This window comes from Acomys russatus, chromosome 6, assembly GCF_903995435.1.
Source record: "Acomys russatus chromosome 6, mAcoRus1.1, whole genome shotgun sequence".
In the NCBI taxonomy this organism is placed as follows: Eukaryota; Metazoa; Chordata; class Mammalia; order Rodentia; family Muridae; genus Acomys; species Acomys russatus.
Window position 1 is genome coordinate 53,294,768 of NC_067142.1, and position 12,355 is coordinate 53,307,122.

Here is a 12,355-nt window from a genome sequence, read left to right on the forward strand (position 1 = left end):
GTTCTTAGTTTCTTTTTCTGTTGCTGTAATAAGCAACTTCAGGGGTAGGGAGAGGCTGAAGGGGTTCACGTCAGCTCACGGCCCCAGTTCCTCATAGCAAGGAAGTCACGGCAGCAACAGCTCCAGGGAGTTGGTGGCATTACAGCCACAATCAGCAACACAGAGCAATAAGAGTATAAATGGTGGTGTTCATCATGCTTTCTGTATTCTTACGCAGTGGAGAAACCGCTGCCTAGGGAAGGATACTACCCACAGCAGTCAGATCTGCCTACCTCAATTAATGTAACCAAGACAATCTCCGAGAATATGCCCATGAGCCAACCTAACCTACACAACCCCAAAGAGACTCCCTTGCCAGGTCATTGTAGTTTATGTCAAGTTGTTGATAACACTAACCACCATATTAGGCAACAGAATATGGTAGTCACCAGGCCCTGGGTGAATTGTCCTGAAAAGGTTCTTATGGGATGGATCTTCTGAGTAAAAGCTATGAGGACTGAAAGAGGCAAACCATGTGATGTGTGGCGTAACAGCATGTCTTGGGTGAGAGTGGCAGAGAGACTGTCAAATGCAGCACAATGGTAGAAAAATCCCTTGAGTAGGAGGAGAAAGAAATAGTTTCAAAACGGAATTAGACCATGCATATACTTTTAAATTTAATCTCTTATGTTTTTAAAAACAGGTCTCTGTACTGATAAAAGAGATACTCACCATGGAAATGTAGTTATTTTTGTATTTAGCTAGTGCCTTACCAAGTAGCACACTGGTCACTGTCTTAACTTATTTCCTGCTGGCAGAAAAGGAAGAAAAGAGAGACAGGACTGGAAAGCATACCTTTCTGTTTACAAACAAGTTTAATTACAAGTTGGGCTATTGCTAGACTTCAATTTTCTTTCAAGCTCTGCCATCTTCCTTAGTCAATCCTGTCTAGCTCTCTTTTCTCTTTCTCTCTCTCTCTATTTTTTTAATCACAAATCTGCATTTATTTACTTTAGTCTGCAGAAAATGAAATTATTTAAATGTTAAGTGGGGGGGGGGGTGGTTAAAATGAATAAGGTAATTAGAGTGGTGTAACTAGAGAAAAGAAAACCAAGATAAACACTATTGGAGCCAGTCACTCAAACTGCTCCAAAGAAAGCACACGCTCTGACAGTGTGCACTGTGTTATATACGGAAGGACTTTTATGTCAGTGTCTGTATTTCTCCTGCAGGAAACTGCGCCCACTTTCATAAAGGAGGTTGGTGGTACAATGCCTGTGCACACTCTAACCTCAATGGAGTATGGTACAGAGGCGGTCATTACAGAAGCAAGCACCAAGATGGAATTTTCTGGGCTGAGTACCGAGGTGGGTCATACTCCTTGAGGGCCGTACAGATGATGATCAAGCCTATTGACTGAAGACATACAGTCTCCAACCAAAGGTCACAGAACTTCACTTTTCAGTTCCCCAAATGTAAACATTATATGTTACTTTGCACAATTTAGTTATAAAAGTACAGTTTGTAAAATAAATTGTACTGTAACTGTAAGAATGTATCTGTGAATTCAATTCCATTTTCCTTCAATATGCTACAGAAAATTATCTGTATGCAAATTCTTGTTATTTTTAAAGTTATATTGACTGAATACAGGTAAATGTAAATATCTAGCATGATGTAAAACAAATCCTAGCTTTATTTTGAATTAAATCCAAATACATGTTCAAGATACTTAATATAAGATTGCTCTAACTTCCAATGAAAAAATAATTTTAAGATTTTAGTCAAATAGTTTGTTTTATTTATGAAAATACAGACAGGAAATTAGAGAAAAATCTCTAGTTTTGCCACTAGAAAATACGTTTGTCCATTGAACAACACTTCAAAATAAAATTTTAAATTGAATCTATGCTTTTCACTTGCAATGATTTTCCTCCAATAATTTAGGACACAAAGCACAAAATGTATCACTTTAAAAATGTATAAGTAACACCCTCATTACTTAAATGGGAGATGCATAAAAACAATTTATTTCTTGACATTCATGATATGCTAATATGAAACATCTCCTGGTACACATTTATATAATGACAAAAGCAGTAGGATACTGGTATCACAAAACAGAATTGAGACTTTAAGTAACTCTAAAATTAGACAAAAACTTTTATAAACTATTTTATAAACTATTATAAAAGTTTTATAATAAAAAGTAAACTAAAGGAAAAGCTGCACCCTAATATAGCTTGAGATGAATTTTCACTCATGTTCACCGAAATCTGAGTCATAAGTGAGAAAAGAGTGATTCCTTTTACAAAGCTATGACTGCCCACGAGAAAACCAAAAGGCCAGCTAAAAATGAGCTTCCTTTCAAGGTTATCAGTGAGGTTAACTGTTAGCACTAGCTGTGCTCCCACAGAAAGTGGCAGGAAAGATGAAGTAATCACCTGACCTCAGGTTCCAAAACTATTGCTGTAACACATGATACCAATATAGTTATAGTGCAGTTCTCTCTAGCCAGGCAACATGCCCTTCCTTGTGTTGGCTGGCTTCTTTATCCGTCACATACAAATCTCCATACTGTTCTGTATTAAAGAATTAACTTACCCAGTTGGTGGAGGTACACACTTTTAATCCCAGCACTGGGGAGGCAGGGGCAGGCGGATCTCTGAGCTCAAGGCCAGGCTGGTCTACAGAGCCAGTTCCAGAACAGCCAAGGCTAACACACAGAAACCCTGTCTCGAAACAACCAAAAACAAACACAAGAGTTGACATACATTGCATCAAGTACATACGGTTAAATGTTAATTGCTAATTTCTGTTAATGTGCAAAAAGGCTAAAACAAATAAAAGAGTGTCAACAGTGGAAATTTTGCTTGTGGCTAGCACTGACTTTTGAATATCTGCTTTTCTATTTTTTAAAGCTTAATATGCTCTTAAAAAAACATAAGCACAAAATGATATTAATTCAACTTCATCCTCAACTGATTTACATCACAAGTCTTTGAAAGCAGCCACTCTCACAACAGTAAAGAGAACACCAGTGGAACTTTAAATATATTTAAGAAGAGTGAGGGTGAAAGGGATTTGAGGAAAGAGAAAAGGACACTACAATACTGACTAAGGAAAAACCTACACTAGGTGCATCTGCTAAGTGTTCGTTCTCAGAATCCATTAGACAATGACTAAATGTGTACTACTGTTGACTTGGAATACAATATGTAATCAGCATTCAGCTGGCACAATGGCTCCATGGCTAAGGGCACCTGCTGCCAAGCTGTCGGTGCGAGTTTGCTCTCCAGGACCCACATGGTACAAGGAGAGAACCAACTCCTCTAGGTTGTCCGCTAACTTCTGCATACCCTCTCAATACAAATGAGTGAATATAAAAACTTAGATAAGTAAAACTAATCCGGAGTGTGTATCACCTATTAAACCAAGGAAATAAAAATGCAATAAAGTGCTTAAATGATAAATACCTACATGTTTCTCACCATTAGAGATTTTCATATCACTATCAGTGACTTCTATAGAACATTTCATCAAAGGGAAAAGGCAAGTATTTCTTTAGTTCCTTATAGAAAGAACTATAGGACAGGACTGGCAGCGTGGGCTTCTTGGTGGTAGGTTGCCTACCATTTGTGAAGCCCTGGGTTCAATCTCCAACACCAGGAAGGTAGATTTTAGCCATGTTGTATACCTGCAATCTCTGCATGGGGGCAGGGGACGGGAGAGACCGGACATGGACAGCCAGCATGAACAGATTGGAAGATCATGAACTCAAGGCCTGCTAGCATACACACACAACAATGCCATGCCTTCCAAAAGCCTAAACAACAACACAGGTTGCAAGAAGCAGGTCGTTGTTGAAATACCTTAATACACATTACTAAGAACTATAACCTTAAGAATTGCACGCACCTGCCCCCAGAACTGGCTGCAGGTCCATAATTGGCAAAGAGTAAAGAGGCTATGTCTATGCTCGGTGTTCTGACCTGTAAACAACTGAACAATTAGTAGCCTAGCATTCCCTAAAGAAAGCAAGTCTGAGACCGCTACCAGCGCCATGTCTCACAGGCCCCGCCCACTCCCAGGACCTGGAGCAAGGCAAAGACCTGAAAATCCCCTGCCTGGGACTGATGGCCCTGTGTGGGAATAAGCCTAAGACAGACGACCCTCACCTGGGGTCACTCAGATGGGCAAGGGAGGAGTGAGACTGAGATGACCACCAGACTGGCACTATGAGTTTGGACATGGAGCTAGCCTAAGATGCCCACCAGCCGGGCCCTGTGAAGGCCTGGAGGAGCCGACTGCCAGAGATGACTCCTGCCTGGCACCATAATGCACAAACGGGGCATAGCAGTCCTGAGATGAACCCAGACACTCAGAGACCTCTGGGCACCACTAAGGGGAGAAAGTAAGTAATGGAGAAGTGGAAGAGAAAACGAGAAACAGAAGGATGTGGTCGCAATGAAGAGGGAGAACTGGAGACTGAGGGTAATGAGAAACAGCCTGCTGTGAACAGCCAGTGATGTCACTTGGTGGGGTGCTGGCTCATGCTGCCACCAGGGGCCACATCTGGGTCTGTGGCCCTGCAGTAAGCAGCAGGGGTCTGTTACCTCCAAAGGCCAGGCAGAGGTCCCTGGTCTGGGCTGCCGCCTGGGGATATACTGATGTTTGAGGGCTGTGCAGAACTGGTTCCACCCTCACACGAGCATCAAGGGAGATCTGGCCCTGGTGGAATGAGAGCAAGAGAGCTGTTCATGGCCCTCATCAGCTGCAGCACTCAGGATAATGGGCCCTGCCCCTTGCTTGGGCAGCACAGTAGAGCTGACCCTGGTTGTGGTGGTAGGGACATGGGTGAGCTGGGCTCCCATGGGCATGAGCACAGGTGATCTGGCCCTACCACTGGTCTGTGTGGTGACATGAGTGAGAGAGAGATGAGACCCCATCCTCACCTACAACAGGCAGTAGAGCTGGCCTCGAGGTCATCAGGGCGGGAGAGCTGGCCCTGGCTCTCACCTGCTACAGCACTCAGAGGATAGCAGGCCCTGCAGCTTGCCTGGGCAGCACAGAAGAGCTGGCCCTGGATGTGGGGGTTGCTGTTGAGCTGGTTCTAAGGGTGTGAGTGTGGGAGAGCGGACCCTGCCTCTTGCCTGCTGGGCAGTGGGACGGGCAGATGAAGAGACATCTCCTCCCCTCCCTTGTTGCTCACCATCTACAGCAGGCAGGAGAGCTGGCCCTGTGGTCATGAGAGGGAGAAAACTGGCCAAGTCCCACACCAGCTGCAACACTTGGGAAAGCAGGCCCTTCACCTAACCTGGGCAGCAGGATAGAGCTGGTCCTGGTTGCAGGGGTTGCTGTTGAGCCAGCTCCAGGGCATGAGAGCAGGAAAGCCAGCAGGCTGACTGGCCCAGATACCCCTCAGGCCCAGATCCATGGCTGTGAATTGGCCCAAGTTAACATCTACCCCATTGATGAACTGCTGGAGTGCATGATGGGGCCAGTCCTACAGATCCAAAACTACAGGATCTCCATGACACAGGGCAACAACAGGATATCTGAGAGGAGTCCCAGTGGAGTTCCAGTTATCAACAGTGTGGTAGAAGCCAAAGGATTCGTACCAGACCAATGAGTCACTGTAATCAACTGTGGACAAAAGGGTATACTGTGGGACACACTGTGACAAATTACAGCTTCCACAGTGAGATTTCTTTTCCTCTGTTGGGAGGGGGGAGGCTGCAAGGGTGGAGGGTGGGTATGAGGGGAGGGGGAGATGAGGGGGATTAGGGTGCATGATGTGAAATTCTGCCCCCCCACATCAATAAAAAGAACGGCATATAGGATAGCAGATATTTCTTAAAACAACATTACACTAAAAACTATATTCTAAGATCAATCTCTGAAAAAAATATCAGATAGCTTAAGGAAGTATGTTTAAATTTAGGTGTGCCTTAAAATTTTCATTAACTCTTGTGACAGATTAAATATTACTATAAGAAACAATACACATCTCCTCCAGCACAGGAAATAGCCATTTGAGAAGCCTGGCTTTCAGCCAGATTCCTTGTTATTAAGGCCACGCTCAGTAGCATGTACCCTGGGACAGAGCTGCTGCACTCCCAGATATGTGTCTACTAACAGTCCTAAATATGGTGCTGAGCAAATACAGCTGCCAGCTGAGGTGTGCGCCCAAAGCACTGCAAACATGCTCCATCAACACAGTACTGCATCACAACAGAGACTAAAACAAAGTTCCCACAACAACTGAAGGGCCAGAAAGGGACGCTTTGACTCAGCAAGTACCTATCAAATATTTCCTTTTATTTACATGCTAGCACTTCCCAAACCAAACCAAACCAACCAATGAACCAACCAAACAACCCAAAGACAAGTGAGGGTTTACACATGCGGGTTGATGGGGAATCTATTACAGAGCAGGGAGTGGAGGGGAATGCAACACTACATTGGAAAAAAAAAAAAAAAAAAAAAAACACCAAAAAACAAACAAAAAAAATCAACCCCCGCCCCCAAAACAAAAAACAATCCTCACATGAAAACGTGCCATTTCAGTTGAAATTTAAAGGGGGACGTGGAAAGCACTGTCTCTTTAAGACTGAGGGAATTTTGATCTCCATACATCAAGACAGTTTACTTGATGTCTAGAAAGGAGCTGGAGAGTGTGCAGAGGCTTCTGCGGTCGGCTTGCCCGACAGTGTCACGGCTCACTCACTTTCCGTGCTGAGAGCACGCCTTTTCTAATCTGCTTGTGCTACTGCATTTTTCCATTACATGAATTAAGTAGAAATGAGGTTTAGAATATACACATGAAAAAGTATTTACCATGCTTCACAAAATTAAATTATTTTTGAGCAATGTTTTAGTTTTCTCTCTGAAGCAAGGCAGAACTTCCACGCCAAATTCTTCAATAGGCCCCTTAAGATCGCTCTCCAGTGACAAGGACAAATGAATGCTGCTAATGGTTTTCAGATTTAAAGCAACAACTCTCATATAAAACAAATTTTTCCTTGACATTTGCCAAACTATTCCTCTCTAGACAAACTGGATCTTTGTTTTAAGATTTTTGATTAAATTGTCCAACTCACCACTTTTTACCTTGAATGCAAATCAACAGAAGAGACCATTTTAAGGGAAGATGAGTAGAGTGCCAATAAAGTATTTTCTACTTCCTGAAATTTAGTCCACATTGAATTACTGATACTTTTGGCAACATGGAATAATCTCATTACTATGTAAATCCCTAATACCCCTTTAGAAAAATCTTTACAATGAATGGTTGGTTTTGGTTACTAACTTAATATTCTAACTTCAGTTTTAAAAATGCTTTAATTAGTAGTGTGTGTGTCAGGTGTCCCTGGCAGGATGTGGTCCTGGACATTGACCTAGTCTTCAGGACTGTGTAACAGGACTGCGAAGGCCTGCTGAGCCACGACAGCCCTCAACACAGTACTGAAAACACTGTAAGTTTGGAATACCTCTCCGTTATGAAACAGCTGCTCAGCCATGACCCTTTCTTTCTCTATGCACTACAGGTGCTTTTGGTTGATGACATCTTTTTTCTAAGAACCTCTACAGACAAAAAGGAGAAAGGGAAGAATTTTGAAAATTGAGTATTAGCTCTCAAACATCTCCAGCAGGCTCGGTCCCATCAATGAACAGTATATTACAAGAGCCTGTGTTTTGGCAGCTGTTCTAAGTCTATTTTCCATAAATAGAGAAGGATTCCAAAATCAAGGAAAGTTAAATCCTGAAAACCCAAGCCCTGAATTTTCAATTTTTTAAATTTTCAAATGAAATTAAAATTTAAAATGACAGTATAGGATGTAAATCAGCAGTGCATCCTCCTTCAACATGTTTCAGTACTAAAGATCTTAAAAAAAAAAAAAAAAAAACCCAAACATTTGTCTATAATGTGACTAAGTAGTCAATAAGTCATATGTGGTTTTACTTCATGTTGTTGTAAGACAATCAAGTGTAAGAGCTGGAGAGTTGGCTCAGTGGTTAAGAGCGCTCACTATGCAATCCTGAGGATAGGAATTTGGATGCCAACATCCATGTGGTGAACTAGGCATCTGGAAATGCCTCCAAGGGATCTGACACCCTGTTAGGCACATATGTACATATATACTCAAGCAGAATGTGCACATATGCAAGTGCACACACAAATTAACTTAAAAAACAAAACAAAACAAAAACATATATGCTTTGACAGATTAAGCTTACTCAAAAGGTTTGCTACTGAACAAAACTCTCATTACCAGAAAAGGACAATTTTCAAGAAGGAAACTAAACTGAGTCATAATTACTTCTGCAATTAGTTTTATTTGTCAAGTCTATCAAATGTTTATGTCAAATGGTCCATATCTTGTCCTAGGATAGATGCTCTCCACAAAACAAAGTAAGAATGAACCATATGAGAACTACCAATGCATAAAATCACGTGGATGCTTAAACACATGGTCTCAGCAGAATCATGCCAACCTCCACCTTTAAAAAAAAAAAAGTAACAAGCCTTGATCTGTAACCCAGACTGGCCTCAACCTCACGATCCTCTTGCCTCCTGACTGCTAAGATTATATATGTATGTGTCACCACATTCAACTTCTCTTTTTTTTTTAAATTATTAGACATATGCATCTCCTTCTCCTACAGGATATGAAGCAGAGGAGGAGGCAGCGAAACGTAATGAACCGCAGGGTTGTATTTGAGCCCTATTAAATCTACAAGGGAGGGCAAAGCCCATTGTGTTCCTTGCTGTGCATCTAGCACCAAGCACAGGGCTAAGTAAATGCTGGTGTCAGCTGAGACACTGAAAGAAAACTGCAGGCTGTAGAGATGAGTCATGCAATTTTCCACACACGTACATTTATTATTTTCAAACAGGTAAAACAACACTGTTGAACAATAAGGAAAGCCAGAAAGGGAGCATTTCATTAGTTCAATGGACAACGATGTACTAGCAGGCTGTGATGGTGCACACTTCTAATGTCAGGCAGAGGCAGCCAGATCTCTGTGGGTTCCAGGCCAGCCTGGAGGCCTGTCTCAACAAAACAACCTACTAAGCTGCTTACTCTTGTAATGTTCGGAAGTGTATCATGGTGTTCAGATGAGATTAGCAATGAACTGAAATAGAAGATGGGATGGGAACCAGGTTGCAGGACGGGAGAAGACTGTAAGCACACGTTCAACAAGAAGTCAATGTAAGTATCTCAAGTCAACTGATTGATATTTTAGGTTCTAAAAACTAAGTAGACAAGACATACAGGCCCATCCTGGAGCAGAGGTTATTAAATAGTATATGGCAATCTCTGAGTGAGCTCACGCCACGGTACTCAAGAGTGTAAAAAAACTCGCTATCTTTATATGAATACATATTTAAGAGAGCGGGCAGCCAATGAAACAAAGCACAGAAGTTTAGGAGGAGGTGGGCCAAGAGAGTCTGGGAAGAATTTCCAAGAGCAGAAATCACTAGCGTCGTAACCACAAAATTAAGATGAGGTCTGAGAAGTACACAGAGGAAAGATGATGGGCCACTGTCAGACAGGTGAGGAGACAGACAAGCATGCTAGGTAACAGAAAGCAGCAGCGGGGCCCTTCTCTTCAGGTAACGTAAAATACACGGTGACAGTGAAAAGTAAGACTCCAAGATACAGCACATAGAAAAAGAAAGGGAGCCCGGAGGTCATTCGAGACCAACCAGGACATACAGAAAAGATAATGGTTCTGGTGTTTTCCACAAATTAACATATTCATGTCTGAGTTTTCCCTTGTCTGTTTTAACACAGAGGAGTGGCAGTGCTTTGGGCTGCAAGGCTAGGAGGGAAGGGGCCGGCTCCAACAGAAGACCTTTCTAGAGTCTACTTAACAGCTTCCCTTCTTCTCTGAATACACAGAGGTCATGACTGTACATGGCTCTGTGCACACGCAAATGCACATGTGTACACACAGGCTCTACTTCTGTACTGTCTCTGAGAAATGATTTAAGGCAAAGATCCCTGCCCTAGAAATCGTAACAATTAATTGGTTGTTTTTCTCACTCTTAATTTAAAAAAATTAACTTTTTCCTAGAAGATAACAGATTATGGCATTTAGTACAGAAAAACAAATCCAGTGAGAAGGCAACCACAGAATGAGTAGATTTTTGAATTACTATGTTCAGCAGAGCTAGACAGACCCATTGGACTGTGGATGTTATGGATAAGTTTTTGGGACTGTAAGTCAGATTTCTAACTCTAGGGCCCAGTTCTTCATTTGAAGTAGGTGGATTAAAGACATCACTTGACTCAAAAGGAAACAGACTGAAATCTAAGCATACAAGACTTAAATAAAGCGACTGAAACCTAAGCACAGAAGAGCCTTCTTAGAACCAAGATCAACTCTCAGTCTAGTGATCCGATACAACAAAAGGCTTATTTATCACAAAGACACAGTTTTTAAAGCTCCTTTATTCTTTCTTTCCCCAAACTACATTTCTAAATACGGGCACAGCTAAGCTATGACCTTAAAAAAAAATTTGTGGTGGCCATTAACTACCTTAAATAGGGTGTGAAATACTTCTCTATCCCACTGGAGGAGCCCTGGGACACCCCACAGTGTTCTAACTACCAAGTTTTCTCTGAGACCTACGGCTGATGCTCTCTATGGCAGAGGATGTTCATGTACCAGCCTTTCAGTCACTAACAATGTAAAGACTTCAAGGAGAAGCTGCTCTCTTCAAGTCGACTGCAGGTGACCACGTAAAAAGGTAGAGCAGAGACGTGCAGTGGGGTGAGAAGCAAAGGCTTAGCATCCGATGAATCTCTACAAAGTCAAACCAGCTTATCTTGATGTATCTTAGGTAGGTATCACCCACAGCACTTCCTGTATCTTTACTTTACACACAAATTTAAAAGGATAGCTTATTCTGAAACTCTTTTAAACCAGATGTTCAACAAAGCAAAAACCTGTAATGTTATTAAACACCTTTGGAACTTATTAATACTATAAGATATATAATATAAAGGTATAAATTCTTAATCAAATAATTAACACAAAAACTGTCATGTACTAAGATAAATTTCCACACTCAAACAATTTATTTAGGCAAAGAATAATACAAATAATTACTTGAAACCACTCTTCAGAATTCCCACCAACTGTCTAATACCTAAGAGCTTGGATCAGTGTCTTCAGTTACTACTCTAAGCTTTACACTACAAGGCATTGATTGTGTCAGTCCTTAAAAGCATTACTAAAATAGCTAAAACATATCATTTACCACAGGGCCCATTTCTAAGTTAATGTTACACACTATGGAAAACCTGAAGACAAAGGGCTGATTTATTATGAAAAGCATTTCAAGTAAAGAGGGAAAACATTTTTTTACCTGCTTTATTTTTTTCCAGTTTAGAAGTCATACATGTGCACTTTAAAAATATTTTGCATTTCATAAAAATGACTGATTCAGGAAGAGCAACAACTATAATAATGAACACAGTGACATCACTCACCTAAGTAGGGAATGCAAGGCGTCATCTTTAAGCTACTTATATAGTCTCTGAGTCTTTTGTAGTTATCTTCTTTACTCATTACATATTCTAATTTTTCAAAGGTAGTTTTGTCTTTTCGACTTAATAACTAAAAAACAAACAGAAAAGTCTAAGTTATTTACAAGTTCCATCTTACTGTAGCAAAGATCTGAAGAGAATCTGTATTTGCTATAAGTCTAAACTTTAATTTCAAAATTACACTTTCCTGAATTTATTGTGGAAGGACATAAATAAAACAATATCGACACATGTATTAATAACTCAAAACGTTTATAAATTCACCTTTATATGCCCATAAATGAACTTAGTGAGAGGTAAACTATGACACATTTATCTTTATTACTTTATGTAATTAAGAAACACTGATTGTCTTTTTCTAAATTTAAAATAATTATGATACATTCAGCTCAAATGTCCAACTGCCTCCTCAAAAAAAAAACAAAACACTTTCATAATAACCAAGAAACACTCAATTTTGCGATATAAGTGACAACTTTTCTTGACAAGTCAAATTGTGGGTGGCCCAAACAAGAGCTGGGAAGCCTCCCATTGCCTCGTTTCTGTCTTTTTCTTTTGTTTTTAACTTCTGACAACCAATTCTCTTCTTGATCAGCACTTTATAACATATGGCATCACCAAGAGATTGTTTCAAGTGGCTTGGAGAGACAATTCGCAGTACTCGTCCTTTGAGATTACTACAGATAGCCAGGAGGTGAGAGACAAGCAAGGCCAGTACCTGCAAGGCTAACTGAAAGCCTCCGGATGTTTGCTCTGTTCTGTTCTCATTCTACAGACAGGACAAGTTTTTTGCTTTGTTTTGTTTTTTTCTT

General features: G+C 41.0%; 2 protein-coding genes and 1 pseudogene across 5 annotated transcripts in view; 2 read left to right on the plus strand and 1 right to left on the minus strand.

The window, feature by feature from the left end:
- Nucleotides 1-1,710, plus strand: part of Angptl1 (angiopoietin like 1) — a 30,517-nt gene extending 28,807 nt beyond the window's left edge. Inside the window, exon 5 of the mRNA XM_051147641.1 lies at nt 1,212-1,710. Coding sequence (XP_051003598.1) covers nt 1,212-1,399 — 188 coding nt within the window. The 3' untranslated portion in view covers nt 1,400-1,710. The remainder of the gene's footprint in view (nt 1-1,211) is intronic.
- Nucleotides 1-12,355, minus strand: part of Ralgps2 (Ral GEF with PH domain and SH3 binding motif 2) — a 140,420-nt gene that overhangs the window by 58,965 nt on the left and 69,100 nt on the right. For all 4 annotated transcript variants that reach the window (XM_051147638.1, XM_051147637.1, XM_051147639.1 and 1 more), the window contains exon 8: nt 11,487-11,613. In XM_051147638.1, coding sequence (XP_051003595.1) covers nt 11,487-11,613 — 127 coding nt within the window. The remainder of the gene's footprint in view (nt 1-11,486; nt 11,614-12,355) is intronic.
- Nucleotides 3,897-4,005, plus strand: LOC127191230 (uncharacterized; annotated as a pseudogene).